The sequence below is a fragment of the Echiichthys vipera genome (genome assembly GCF_963691815.1).
Source record: "Echiichthys vipera genome assembly, chromosome: 21".
Taxonomy (NCBI): Eukaryota; Metazoa; Chordata; class Actinopteri; order Perciformes; family Trachinidae; genus Echiichthys; species Echiichthys vipera.
Genome location: NC_139846.1, coordinates 15,281,879 through 15,293,795, shown reverse-complemented (window position 1 = coordinate 15,293,795; position 11,917 = coordinate 15,281,879). Strand labels below are relative to the sequence as shown.

Sequence of the window (11,917 nt, the reverse complement as noted above, 5' to 3'; positions counted from 1 at the left end):
TGACACTTAGGGTTAAGATTGCCTTTTGTTAGGTAACCCTGTCCTTTTTTAGAAAACCAGGCAGGGAATGTTCTGGGAACATTTCCTGAAGGTGATTAGTTGAAGTAGTTTTCATCTAGTCTCATCAGAAATTCATTAACATATTTTTTATGTATGTTGTAACCTGAAAGTTACCTGTTTGCTGGCATATGACAATATTAACCCTGATTTTGTTATAACTCAAACAAAAACCCAAGAAACATCTGGAGATATTTTGACATACTAATCTAACAGATGGAGAGCACAATTAGCCTTCATTTACAATCTTAAGTAAACAAATTGATCATAATATTAACTGTTGATGGTCACATTTTAATTAACATTGTAACTTTACCATTATGCACGCAAGCTCTTATTGATGCAGTCTTTGAAACTGACTCACTGTAATAAGTCTACTGGGACAATATCATCAATTTCACATGCACCTTTGAACCCATCATACGGCTTGGTATGTACCACTCGTGCATTATCACCCATGCGAGACATCGGCGCCGTGGCTTAGATGGTTAAAGCGCCTGTCTAGTAAACAGGAGATCCTGGGTTCGAATCCCAGCGGTGCCTTTTGAAAGGCACTTCTGAGGAGGTTGAACATCGAACAAGACTAGAAGAATATGTGGTGTATAGCTTTGTCCTTCGTCACATCCAAACAGAACAGAAATATATACAGTATATAACATAAAGTGCAGGAACCCACAAACACCTCTCACTGGCAGAAGATAGATCAATTTAATCAAAAATGCACATGCTGCAGTATTTACGATAAAGAACAGAACAAAAGCTACATATCTAAATGACCCGTTATTTAACACTTAGGTCACAAATGCAATCAATATGATTCAATTTACAGGCCTACATGGCACGTTTTGACCTAATTTTTTTGTTTGTTATTATTATGATTAACACAATTATTGCATAAAACTGCGATGACTTTTTATTTTTTGTGTAGAATCCTCGTTTTTTTGTAGATGCTACCAAATATTCTCTGTGCGGTTCCTGATGCTACTTAGAAAATATGGACTGTTGAAACTTAGACTGTATTTAAAAGAAAAAAGAAAAGAAGTGTTGAAACCGGAAACGTAGAGCATTTATTTTGAAGGTCCCTGCAGGAATTTCGTTCATTGACCCGACACTGGTACAAAAACATTGGATTTACGATCACCGACTCAGACTTAACCTGCAACTTTGTGCACTTGAATATTCTCCTCTTCCATCGCCAACTCGGAACACTGTATGTCTCTGATCTATAGAAACGGACTTACTTTGAAATGATTTTTTGTTTGAGACCAAGAAGAGATTCTGGGCTAGAACGTATATGTGCAAAATGCTGTGTCATTGTGTTGCAAAGGCCGAATCATGAAGAAAATATAGAGTGTTGTGCTGCGTCAAGAAACTTTGTCACTGACAAGCAAGTAGTCGAGTAAGAGTTAAAAAAAAGAAAAGAAAAAGGCACTATCTAACTGAAGTGAATCTGATTCTTTTTTGATCGCCAACCATGAGTTACCATGGACTCTCATTATACGTCAGATTGTTCTTACTGCATATATAAACGTGTGTGACTCCCGGGTCGAAGCACGCGTCAGAGGAATGACGCTTTACTTTAAGTGACCACAGGGGCGGTCCTAGAGTCTGTTGGGGCCCAGGGCAAAAAGTTTAGGGGGCCCCTCGAAACCATCATTCATCATCATGTTATAAGTAATAATAATAAACAGTTGTTTATTGTTTTTACTTACTATATGTATTTAGCTAAGAGGATATTGTTTATCTTATACTGTAATTTTTTTATACCTCCCTTGTGTTTTTTGTAAGCTGCTGGAAACTCATTTTTCTTGCGGGAGCTTATCCCAAAGGGATCAATTAAGAGAAGTCTAAGTCTAAATAACACCAACAAAAAAATTGCGAAATGTAAACTAATGTGCACATTTGAGTTATTTTTAAAAGTTGTTTATTCTAAACAATACAAAAATAAACAATATTTGAAACCTATTAATATGAAGAACAATAAATCAACAGGTGGAGTCAGGTGGGGCCCCCTCAGGGAGGTCAGGTCTCCTACCGTCATTGCAAACTTTGTGCATTGTCAAATTTTTTATACAGTCTATGATTGTCACTGCTGTAGTTTGAAGTTTGGCAGCCCTTGGGAGCCCCCCACTGGCCTGGGGCCCCAAGCAGTTGCCTCCCTTTCCATTTATCTTTCTTTCTGTCTGTCAGCAGATGGCAAATGAAGCCAAGCCATGCCCCTGTGATATAGGCGATCGGATGGATTATGGAGGGCTCGGCCAGGAGATCCAGATACAGCACATCAAAGCGTATGTAGTGAAACCATCCGTTGCAACCAAAAAGGCTGTCATTGTCATACATGACATCTACGGGTGGCAGCTTCCCAACACAAGATACATCGCTGATATGCTGGCTGCCAACGGATACATGTGAGTAGAAATCAGTATACTTCACATTACAGAAAGAGTGGATAGTGATAGTGTGTGTGCAGTGGTTCGTTAGACTTAGACTTAGACTTAGACTTAGACAAACTTTATTGTCATTGACACACATTTTCATGTATACAAACGAAATTCCGTTGCAAGGCTCCAGAAACCACCAAAAAATATACAATATAAAAGGTAAATATAAAATATAAAAGGAGGCAAGATATATACATATCTACAACAAATAAAATATAAAATAAAATAAAATATAATATAACATCTAAGTTGACAGCTGTTTGAGTGAGTATTAGCAGCAGAATATTAAGTATAAATAATAAATAAACAGTGAACGGTGTAGTGAACAGTGAATATAAACAGAGAGTAACGAGAGTAACGAGAGTAAAACAGAGAGTAACGTTAATGATTTCTAATGCTGTTGTTTTGCTTTGAGCAGAGCTGTTTGTCCAGACTTGTATGCTGGAAAGGAGCCCTGGAGTCCAACAAGTGACTGGTCCAAATTTTCAGAGTGGCTTCAAGACAAACAGCCAATACGCATAAACAAGTAACTAAAAGTCTATTTTCACTTTCACTGATGTCCCCGGTGAAAATGTATGTAACTTTGGGAGGTGTTCTGCATTTTAAGGTGTGTTTTCCTGACATTTAAAGTTATTAAATGGAGGGAGTTATTGAAATGATCTGATGTTTTGTTTGGTCTTATTTCCTTCTCCAGAGAGGTGGATGCAGTGCTGAGGTACCTGACTGAGCAGTGTGCAGCCGAACGCGTTGGAGCAGTGGGCTTCTGCTGGGGAGGGGCTGCCACACATTATCTCACCCTGGAATATCCAGACATCAAAACAGGAGTGTCTTTCTATGGTATGTGCCAGCTCACTTCATGTCACCTATGGCAAAATGTGCTCTGACACAAGTTGCAGTATGACTGACCGCACAGGGATTTTATGATGGCCTTATGCTATGCGACACTGTGCAGGGATTGTCCGTGAAAGAGAGGATAGGTATGCACTGAAGAGTCCTACGCTGTTCATCTTTGGGGAAAAAGATGAGATTATCCCTCTGGACCAGGTCAGTACACAACAATTTTTGAAGCTTTCATAAATATACGGTTGATAGTGAGTTCCTGATGCTTCACCCTGGTAATTGAATACCAAATGGTGTTTCATCTTTTGCGCTTCAGGTGAGCATCCTTGAAGCGAAGCTCAAAGAGAAATGCACAGTGGATTACCAGGTGAAGATCTTTCCTGGTCAGACTCATGGGTTTGTCCACCGCAAGAGAGAGGACATCAACCCCACAGACAAGCCCAGCATCCTGGCAGCCAGAGCAGACATGCTCAACTGGCTCAACAAGTACTTGTAAATGAGAAGGCCAGAAGAATCAACACAGGGAGTCAGTTAAATCTAGCACTGGAGTGTTCGAACCATGTTTCTAAGCACACTGTACCAGACGGGATGAAAACCTGAAAAGGGCAACATTTAGCAGCGATATTAGTCATAATTTGGTGACATATCAGTTGTTTTAGGTTGTTCACATATGAACCTGTGAATACTGAGGAACTGAATATGAAATGAATATATCATATGAAATGTTAATGAACAATGGATTTGAATTGTAAAGCTAAAACTATTCAGCATTCTTGCAGAAAAATGCAGTTTTTAATGTAACAATGCCAGCAATATATAAGGTTCACAGAATACTTATTTTTAGTAAATGTTTTTAAAAGGCATCTAATGTACACCTGACATGGAATACACAAATAAATATGTATCTTTATCATGTTTAATATTGGAGTCTCAAAATCAAAACGACGGAGTCTGGAAAGTTCAACGGACCAACATTTTAATGGTGACTTTGATACTACAACAGCTTGAACATTTTATATCAAATGATAAATAGCATTATGCAGTGCGGTTTGGGCTGCTCGGGAAAGTGCCTAAAGCCTCTAGAGATCTCAATGTGTTCTAGGAGGCCTTCAGTCTTCGCTCTCTCCTGGGCTTCGGATGTCATCAATCTTTAGGATCATCTTGACTACCTGAGTAGCAAGTGAGATCTGCTGCTTCTTGCCAATCAGGGTCTCGACCACATGTTGCTGCTTCATGTCTGCGAAGGAGGAAAAAAGCCATTCAACATCATGTTGTCTTGCTTTGCAATTTAAGTGTGGTGTTACCACTGTCTGACAGTTGCTTCCTTACCATTGGTGTTGTGGTGCAGACAGTCTATGCCGAGGAAGGGGTTGCCCTCTTTGACCTGTCTGGCTCTGACTTCTGTCATGGTCTGGATTGGGTTATACCCACTGTTCTCAGCCAGCGCCATTGGGATTACCTCCAGAGCATCAGCAAATGACCTCATGGCATACTGCTCCAATGATGGGCACTAGAAAGAGAGAGAGAGAGAGAGAGAGAGAGAGAGAGAGGGAGATCTTAAGACTACAAGAGCAGCACCAGAAATGGCAAAAAAGTGTCAAACTATTTTTTAAGTAATACCATATTTAATACAGGATTTTTTAGTGCGCCTCACCTTATCTGCAGCCTGATTGACAGCCAGAGCACACGCAATCTCAGAGGCTCCTCCTCCATACACAATACGGTTGTCTCTGACTAGATTGCGAATTACACACAGAGCATCATGGAGAGCGCGCTTAGCCTCTTCAACGATCTAACGAGAGATAGAAAAAAAAAAGGTAGAAGTACATTAAAAGAACTTAATATGTTAATAGGACACTCCCATTTGTGCTTACCATTTTGTTGCCTCCGCGGATGAAAATGGTTACAGCCCTGGTGTTTTTGCACTCCTGGATAACCAACATGTGGTCTTTTGTAGTGCCAAAGGAGATCTCCTTCACCACACCAGCTATGCCGAGCTTCTCTGGTGTCAACTCAGAGAACCTTGGTACGATGCGGCCTCCTGTGGCGATGGCAATCAGCTGCAGAGAAAACACATTGATGTTGGATGCCTCAACAATAACCATGAAGCCCATTATACTTTTTGAATCAGCACCACATCTCCATAAGATGTGAATAGATGAGTGATCGAAGTGATGAAGAATGTGGAAATATTTTGTTCAAAAGAAACTGTACATCAAGGACATGCGAAAATTCTCTCTCACCTCGATCTCCGGCCCTCCCACCCAGCGCACGGCTGGCAGCTCGTTCTGCAGCAGAAGGTGGTTGGCTTCATCATCAAAGCCCCACTGGCAAATGGCCAAGTTAGCACCAACGCTTTTGACCTAAAAGAAATACGAGTTTACATTGTAAGCACATATGCCAAAGCAATGTTTTGAAAAATTCAGTTGTATTACCTTAAGATGCTGCAGCACTAACCTGTTGGATCATTTCCTCAAACTTCTCCTTTTCATATTTCTGGAGTGCTTTGTAATCATCCACTGAGGTCACATCCAACTTATGCTTGGTCTTGGGCTTAGGTGGCTCAAATGCGCAGGTAAGAATAGCAATTTTAACATCTTTCAGAACCTGTGTGGGGGACAGAATATTATAAGTCAGCATCATTATCTTATAGTGGTCACAAAAAAATAAAATGGGATGTAATCTGTAGTGTTTGGCTGCAGCACTATAGAGCAAATGGAAGTTCCCCTTTTTGTTCTAAGGAACACACTACTTTTTATGTTTAGCTTTTTACTGTTTGCTTCTAACAATCAATCTCTACACAATGCATGTTTATAGTAATCACATTCACATTAAACAGCTTGCTGTAACAGTTACAGTTTCAGCAAAAATGTAAAGAAAATTCTGGTGTAGTTTGTAATGTTGTATATATATATATATTTATTTTGTCCATTTGAACTATCAATTATTTGTTTCCATGTGATCAAAGACAAAACTGGAGATTTTATAATGTATACAATATGATATTCTCCTGGATTTGTACCTTGGGCATCTGAGGGTGACTGAACTCCTTGTCAACTATGACTCCCTTGATGAGTTGCGTGTCCTCCAGCTTGCCTCCTACTTTGCCCTCCATCTTGATGAGCTCAAAGTCTACGTCCTTCCTCTCCATGTCTGCTACAGTGAGGATGGCGTTCACTGCAATCTCTGCCATCTGTCTGTGACACCGGTTGATACTAAAAGACAACAGTAGAACTTTAATATGCAATATCTTAGCTGATGTCACAGAATAAAACGACATTACCTTGTGTGTGTGTGTCCTTCACACCAAGATTCTGCAACAGTGCCGCAATGAACACTGGCATTGTTTATTCACACTGGATCAAGCAAAGGCAGCGTAATGCTGCTCCAGTGTGTCATTTCACACACGTGTGAGCCGACCTGCTTTGTTAGGGCGCACTCACACTGTCCATTCTTACCGTGCCCAAACAGGTTTTACGGGTAAAGTCTAGTTCGTTTGACCCGTGTGAGTGCAACTGTACCGCGCCTAGGAGCCGCACGCTTGCAGGCCACGGACCGTCTGGGAGAGGTGGACTTTTGTAAAGCACGTTTGAACAATGTGCAAACGAGCAAGAGGTCTACGGCGGTTCTGACGTCATTTAATGTGCGCCTGTTCGGACATAGAAAAGAAAAAAAAAGATGGCCCATGCGCGGACATTTAAAACAATGGCGGAGAAAGGTTCATGTTGGTGTGATGTGGAGGTGGAGTGTTTACTGCAGATTAGGTCGATGAAAATATTCAAAATCAGTCGACAAGACGCACAAAAACTCTGAGGTCTATGGAAAGATTTGTAAACAAAGCGACGCATTGCGATGACGTCATTCAATGCATATGACGTTTTACGACGTGATGACGTATAGACAGGCAAGAAGCATTCTGCCGAGGCCCGGGTAGTGCGAGTACAAATGGGCCTGGCCCGCGGGGGGAGAGGTAGGGGGGGACAAGTACCCTAAGCACGGGGGTCGGTACGGACGGACTGTGTGAGTGCGCCCTTCATAAACAGCTAAAATCCGGCACGACCCACACACTGCTAACTTCATACATAACAGTGGCTCAATTGTCAGCAGAGAGAAGGATAGAGACAGACTGCAGCACTGTGGCACATGTGATGCTGTTTAACTGTATTGAATTATACTAAGGAAGTGTTTCTAATATTTTGTCTACCCCATTTATATCATGAACATTATAAAATCAGTAACAAAAACAACACTGTTGGGAACACCATACTCACATTTTTGATCCCAATGTTGTCATGGCGGTCTCAATGAGGGGTTCAGTGTTGTTGGGATCGCAGGGTAAAGTTTCAGCAATTTTGTCAAGCTCCGCGATGGCAATGCGTGCGGCCTGGTCATAACCGTCAGAGATCCTGATGGGGTGGATTCCACGGTCCAGCAGCTGCTCAGCCTGCTCAAGCAGAGCCCCAGCCAGCACTGATGAGGAAGAGGAAAACTTATTAAGACAATAATACCAACAATAGCTAGAATGTGCTTCAAAGATGTCAGGTTTTCTTCATAGCTACAACAATTTTGCTGATGTCAAATAGGCTATGGGAATTGATTAAGCATATTTCTGAAACATGCTGTTCAGTTTTGATGGCTGCAGGATGATTAAAATGTGTATCAGTGCATTTATGATAAAGCAAACCTTATCAAGGCATCAAGACTCCGACCTGTTAGTAAGGCTATCAATGATACATTTTAATGTATTCTTTCATTGTAAAGAAATAACTGATATTTGAATATGAAAATGAATGTTCAATTGTGAATTAAAAAAAAAAAAACAGCACTATTGCAGTTATCTTTTCCCCAAACGACTCTGATATATACACGCCCCAAGGCACCAGTGGAAGTCAACAATGAATTAAACCCCACTGTCTATGCTCCCTCATGTTACTTAAGCCATGCAGCTAGCTTTTCATTTCTTGATTAATTGTTTGGTTTAGGAAATGTCAGAAATAGGGAAAAATGTCTATCCCATTTTCTAGAAGTCCAAGGTGACGTCTTTAAATGTCCAAATCCCAAATACATTCTGTTTCATTATATTGAACAATGAAAAGCAGGGAATCTCCATATTTGAGTTTGAAATGAGTATTTTCTGCCTTTCTGAGAAAAATGACTTAACAATTAAGTGATTATCAAAATGTTTGGTGGTGGTTTTTCTGATGATCAGCTGATAGTTGCAGATCCATTTCCCATACCAACAACTCCAGTAGTTCCATCTCCAATTTCATCATCTTGGGACTTGGAGAGTTCCACCATAAGCTTGGCAATCTGGTGGTCCACATCCATCATGCTGAGAATAGTGGCTCCATCGTTGGTAACAGTCACCTCTCCATCCCTGTCAACCATCATCTTGTCAAGACCTGGGACCAAAATGGGAATAAAAGTGTTTCAGGAGTGTGATCTTGGCTAAATGATTAAAATTGCTGTCATGGGTGTATGAAGGAGGGACGCCAAATTGGTTGATACTCACCATTAGGTCCTAAAGATGTCTTAAGCGTTGACGCAACTGCCTTGCCTGCCATAATATGAGACTGCAAAACAAACATAATTTCAAATCAGCTCACATTCTGAAAAAGAGAGATCTTGTTCTTGGTCTCTTTACCAAAGTCAGACTGAAGTTTCCATCTGTGAAAAATAGTTGAAACTTTAATATGGAATTGATTTGCATCAATGGCGACCAATTACACAGTTCCTACATCTTTCCCAAAATTAAAGTCTAATTCAAGTACTTTCAAGATGCATTTTCATTATTTTCCAGCACCTTATAGATGTGGAAACTATATACATATTTGTATACAATATATACAGTATGCTTATTATTTCACTTATCACATTGAATTAAATGTTATAGCGCTTTCTACATATTGTAAGTAGACTTGCTATTGGAGCTGCAACAATTAGTCGAATTTTGATCATTTTAATATTTGTCAAAAGTAATCGTTCATGCAAAAATGTCAGAAAGACAGTTTTCAATCACTAGAATTTGCAGATCCTCTTTTTTTGTTTTATATTATACGTGTCATCCCATGTGACATGACTTTCGAGCACCTTTCAAACACCACACTAAAATTCAAGTGTTTTTAAGGATTTCCAGCACTCGTACGGAGCCTGTATTTAGGACACAGCCCTGTGTCGCACCACCCACCGGAACGCCTTACAGAAAGCACATGGGCCTCACTGTTAGCATGACTAACAGCTAATCCTTTGGATGATGCTATTGTACCAACAGCTCAGCTTGATGGTTGGATATATGATTAAACACCATAGCTTTAATACAGAACATATTGTTGTAGGTTTATATCGTTTCTATCGTCATGCAACGTATAGAGAATCAGCAAGTGGCTGCTAACCGACATGCCACATTCGGTTCCCGTTAGCTGAGTTAGCCCATTGTACCTTCAGTGCGTCAATGCCCGATAACCGTGTCTTCTTGTCCTGGTCTTTAATGATGAGGAAAGGCCTCCCATACTCATCGAAAGCTAGTGTCCCCAAAGCAGACATGTTGACTGAGGGGTCGGGACGCTTTAAAAGCGTCAAACGGATAAAATAATGAGTTTTTACGATGGAAAACTGGAGTGTGGCTGAACTGCAAGTCGCACGCTTCTGCCGGCGACTTCTGGAAGGCTCCACGGGCGGGGAGGGCGGAACCAAGTAGCCTTAAGTGTGTCTTATTATACATTTAAACATCCTTCTATCGAGAAAGGCAATGCACAATTAAGTGAACTGTTTTTGAAAGGTTTTCTGAAAAAATATTACAACCCTTTCACACAGAATATGTTAAGGTTATAAATAAAAGAAAGTGTTTTTATATAAAGTGGTTTCTTCCGATCACGTCCAAACTCTGCCTGTGCCTTGATCTCGCGTGAATTCGAGATATGCTCAAAATTCCACGAGGAGTGATTACCAAAAAGGTAGAAAACACATCTCGAGAACTTCACACATACTTTATATCTACTTCTGACTTTTCTGTAAATTGTTTTTTAAATGATAGGTGTAGCTCGGGCATCGGATGTCGGTTGTTATTAAGTAGTTGTCACATTGCTAACTGCTAACATTTAGCAAAAATGAAAAGATAAATCAAATTCTCGTTCACTTTCGTAATGCTGCGTTAAAAACTGACGTAACGTCCGGATACATGATGGGTCTTTGTGGTGGTGTGTCGAGGGCTGTTGCAGGGTTGCAGTCTGTCTGTCAGCTGTCAAAATTTGTAGTGTGTAGGTAAGATGACTCGGGAAAACAACAGCGCGATAACTGAATACAATATTTTTGAATATAACCTCAACAGTAGCTGCTTTGACTTAACGTCCAGAGCTCAGTGGGGCTCAAATGACACTGTCTTTCTGAGTAGTGGTAGGGACAATAATGAATGTTGACAACAAGGGAATAGGATGCATAACCCCTCCTTCTTTGCTTAAATATAACTGTTGTAAGGGGTGAATATTTTTTCTTCATAAGGCGACTTTTGATTTTTTTTAAATATGATTTTAAATGGATTTCAAACATGAAAAACAGAAGAAGTCATACAGAAGATAGTAACACTACACAATTTATTTTTCTTTTTGACATGTCCGAAAAAGAGTGGGAAGAAATCTAATTCTCCCTTCTCCAGAATTCATTGTTAGTCCGTTAACAAGCTTCCTCTGTCGTACATTTGTCATTATTTTTATTCCTTAATTATTTTTTATCCCCAAACTCAACCGTTTGTTTTACTTTAATTAACAAGTATCTTATAAAATACAATTTATTAATATATTCCTATCAAATATATATTATAATGTCTTGCATATTTATTTAACTCAATCCAAAATTATAAATGAACAAAAAATAAGCAAATGAAATAGAATGTAAAAGGGATATTAAGAAAGAATAAATAACAATCTAAATAAATAAATGAACAAATAAACAAAGAATGGTAATCAACCCCTTCGTCTCTTGACTTTTTAAATGCCACGATTTAATAAGTCAATGACAAAAGTATTTAAAAATATATATTTCTGCAGCATTTCAAAGCACATACGGCAGAATGCCATGGTGTTGCGCACACTGGGACTTTTGAACTAAACACAGCTGTGGTTAATGTTATTAGTACCACTTGTGCTGCCTTTCCTGCTATGATACTTCAAAACTGTGAAAAAAAGGTCTATTAAGAAATGTTTCATTCAGGAATATTTAAGCCTCCAAATGATGTTTTTTTTCTGGATTCTCTAGTATGCCCTGTGAATCGAAGCCTCGGTTTGTGGTGCTCTACGGGTCTCAGAAGGGCCAAGCCGAGTCCCTAGCAGAAGGAATAGCTGAGGTGGCAGAGGAGCATGGGCTGGTTGCTGAGCTTAGCTGCTTGAACCACAATGAGAAGGTAACTATTGCACATTATAAGCGCTTTATTTAAAGCAGGGCTGTTGAAGCCCCTCTTCTACTGCAGGGCTGACACATAATAACACATCAATAATGTCTTAAGTCTAGGTCTCTAAATGCTCGGACTAATAGACTTAAGAACAGTTTTTATCCAAAAGCTATAACAGTGCTTAACACTGCAAATA

General features: G+C 39.8%; 3 protein-coding genes across 6 annotated transcripts in view; 2 read left to right on the top strand and 1 right to left on the bottom strand.

Annotated features, from left to right (window-relative positions):
• Positions 1–1,157: 1,157 nt before the first annotated feature.
• On the top strand, positions 1,158–4,210 carry cmbl (carboxymethylenebutenolidase homolog (Pseudomonas)). Of its 2 annotated transcripts, none has more exons than XM_083936478.1 (6): positions 1,158–1,267; positions 2,248–2,465; positions 2,917–3,024; positions 3,193–3,335; positions 3,451–3,542; positions 3,655–4,210. In XM_083936478.1, exons 2-6 carry the CDS (start codon positions 2,251–2,253, stop codon positions 3,832–3,834), a joined length of 738 nt encoding a protein of 245 aa, XP_083792604.1. In that variant the 5' UTR covers positions 1,158–1,267; positions 2,248–2,250; the 3' UTR covers positions 3,835–4,210. The 2 variants fall into 2 exon arrangements, with proteins under 2 accessions (XP_083792604.1, XP_083792605.1); XM_083936479.1 differs by having other exon boundaries at positions 1,169–1,267; positions 2,251–2,465.
• Positions 4,211–4,297: 87 nt separating this feature from the next.
• Positions 4,298–9,997, bottom strand: cct5 (chaperonin containing TCP1, subunit 5 (epsilon)). Its single transcript, XM_083936305.1, has 11 exons — positions 9,777–9,997; positions 8,851–8,911; positions 8,576–8,740; positions 7,610–7,808; positions 6,361–6,553; positions 5,796–5,945; positions 5,582–5,701; positions 5,213–5,398; positions 4,993–5,130; positions 4,668–4,848; positions 4,298–4,575 (listed from the first exon to the last, which is right to left on the bottom strand). Exons 1-11 carry the CDS (start codon positions 9,879–9,881, stop codon positions 4,448–4,450), a joined length of 1,626 nt encoding a protein of 541 aa, XP_083792431.1. The 5' UTR covers positions 9,882–9,997; the 3' UTR covers positions 4,298–4,447.
• A 261-nt stretch (positions 9,998–10,258) lies between these two features.
• The window catches only part of mtrr (5-methyltetrahydrofolate-homocysteine methyltransferase reductase), a 29,899-nt gene continuing 28,240 nt past the window's right edge, over positions 10,259–11,917 (top strand). For 2 of the 3 annotated variants that reach the window (XM_083936575.1, XM_083936573.1), the window contains exons 1-2: positions 10,549–10,598; positions 11,589–11,733. In XM_083936575.1, coding sequence (XP_083792701.1) covers positions 11,590–11,733 — 144 coding nt within the window. In that variant the 5' untranslated portion in view covers positions 10,549–10,598; position 11,589. Of the gene's footprint in view, positions 10,292–10,548; positions 10,599–11,588; positions 11,734–11,917 lie in introns of those variants that run through there. The other variant, XM_083936574.1, reaches the window with a different exon arrangement.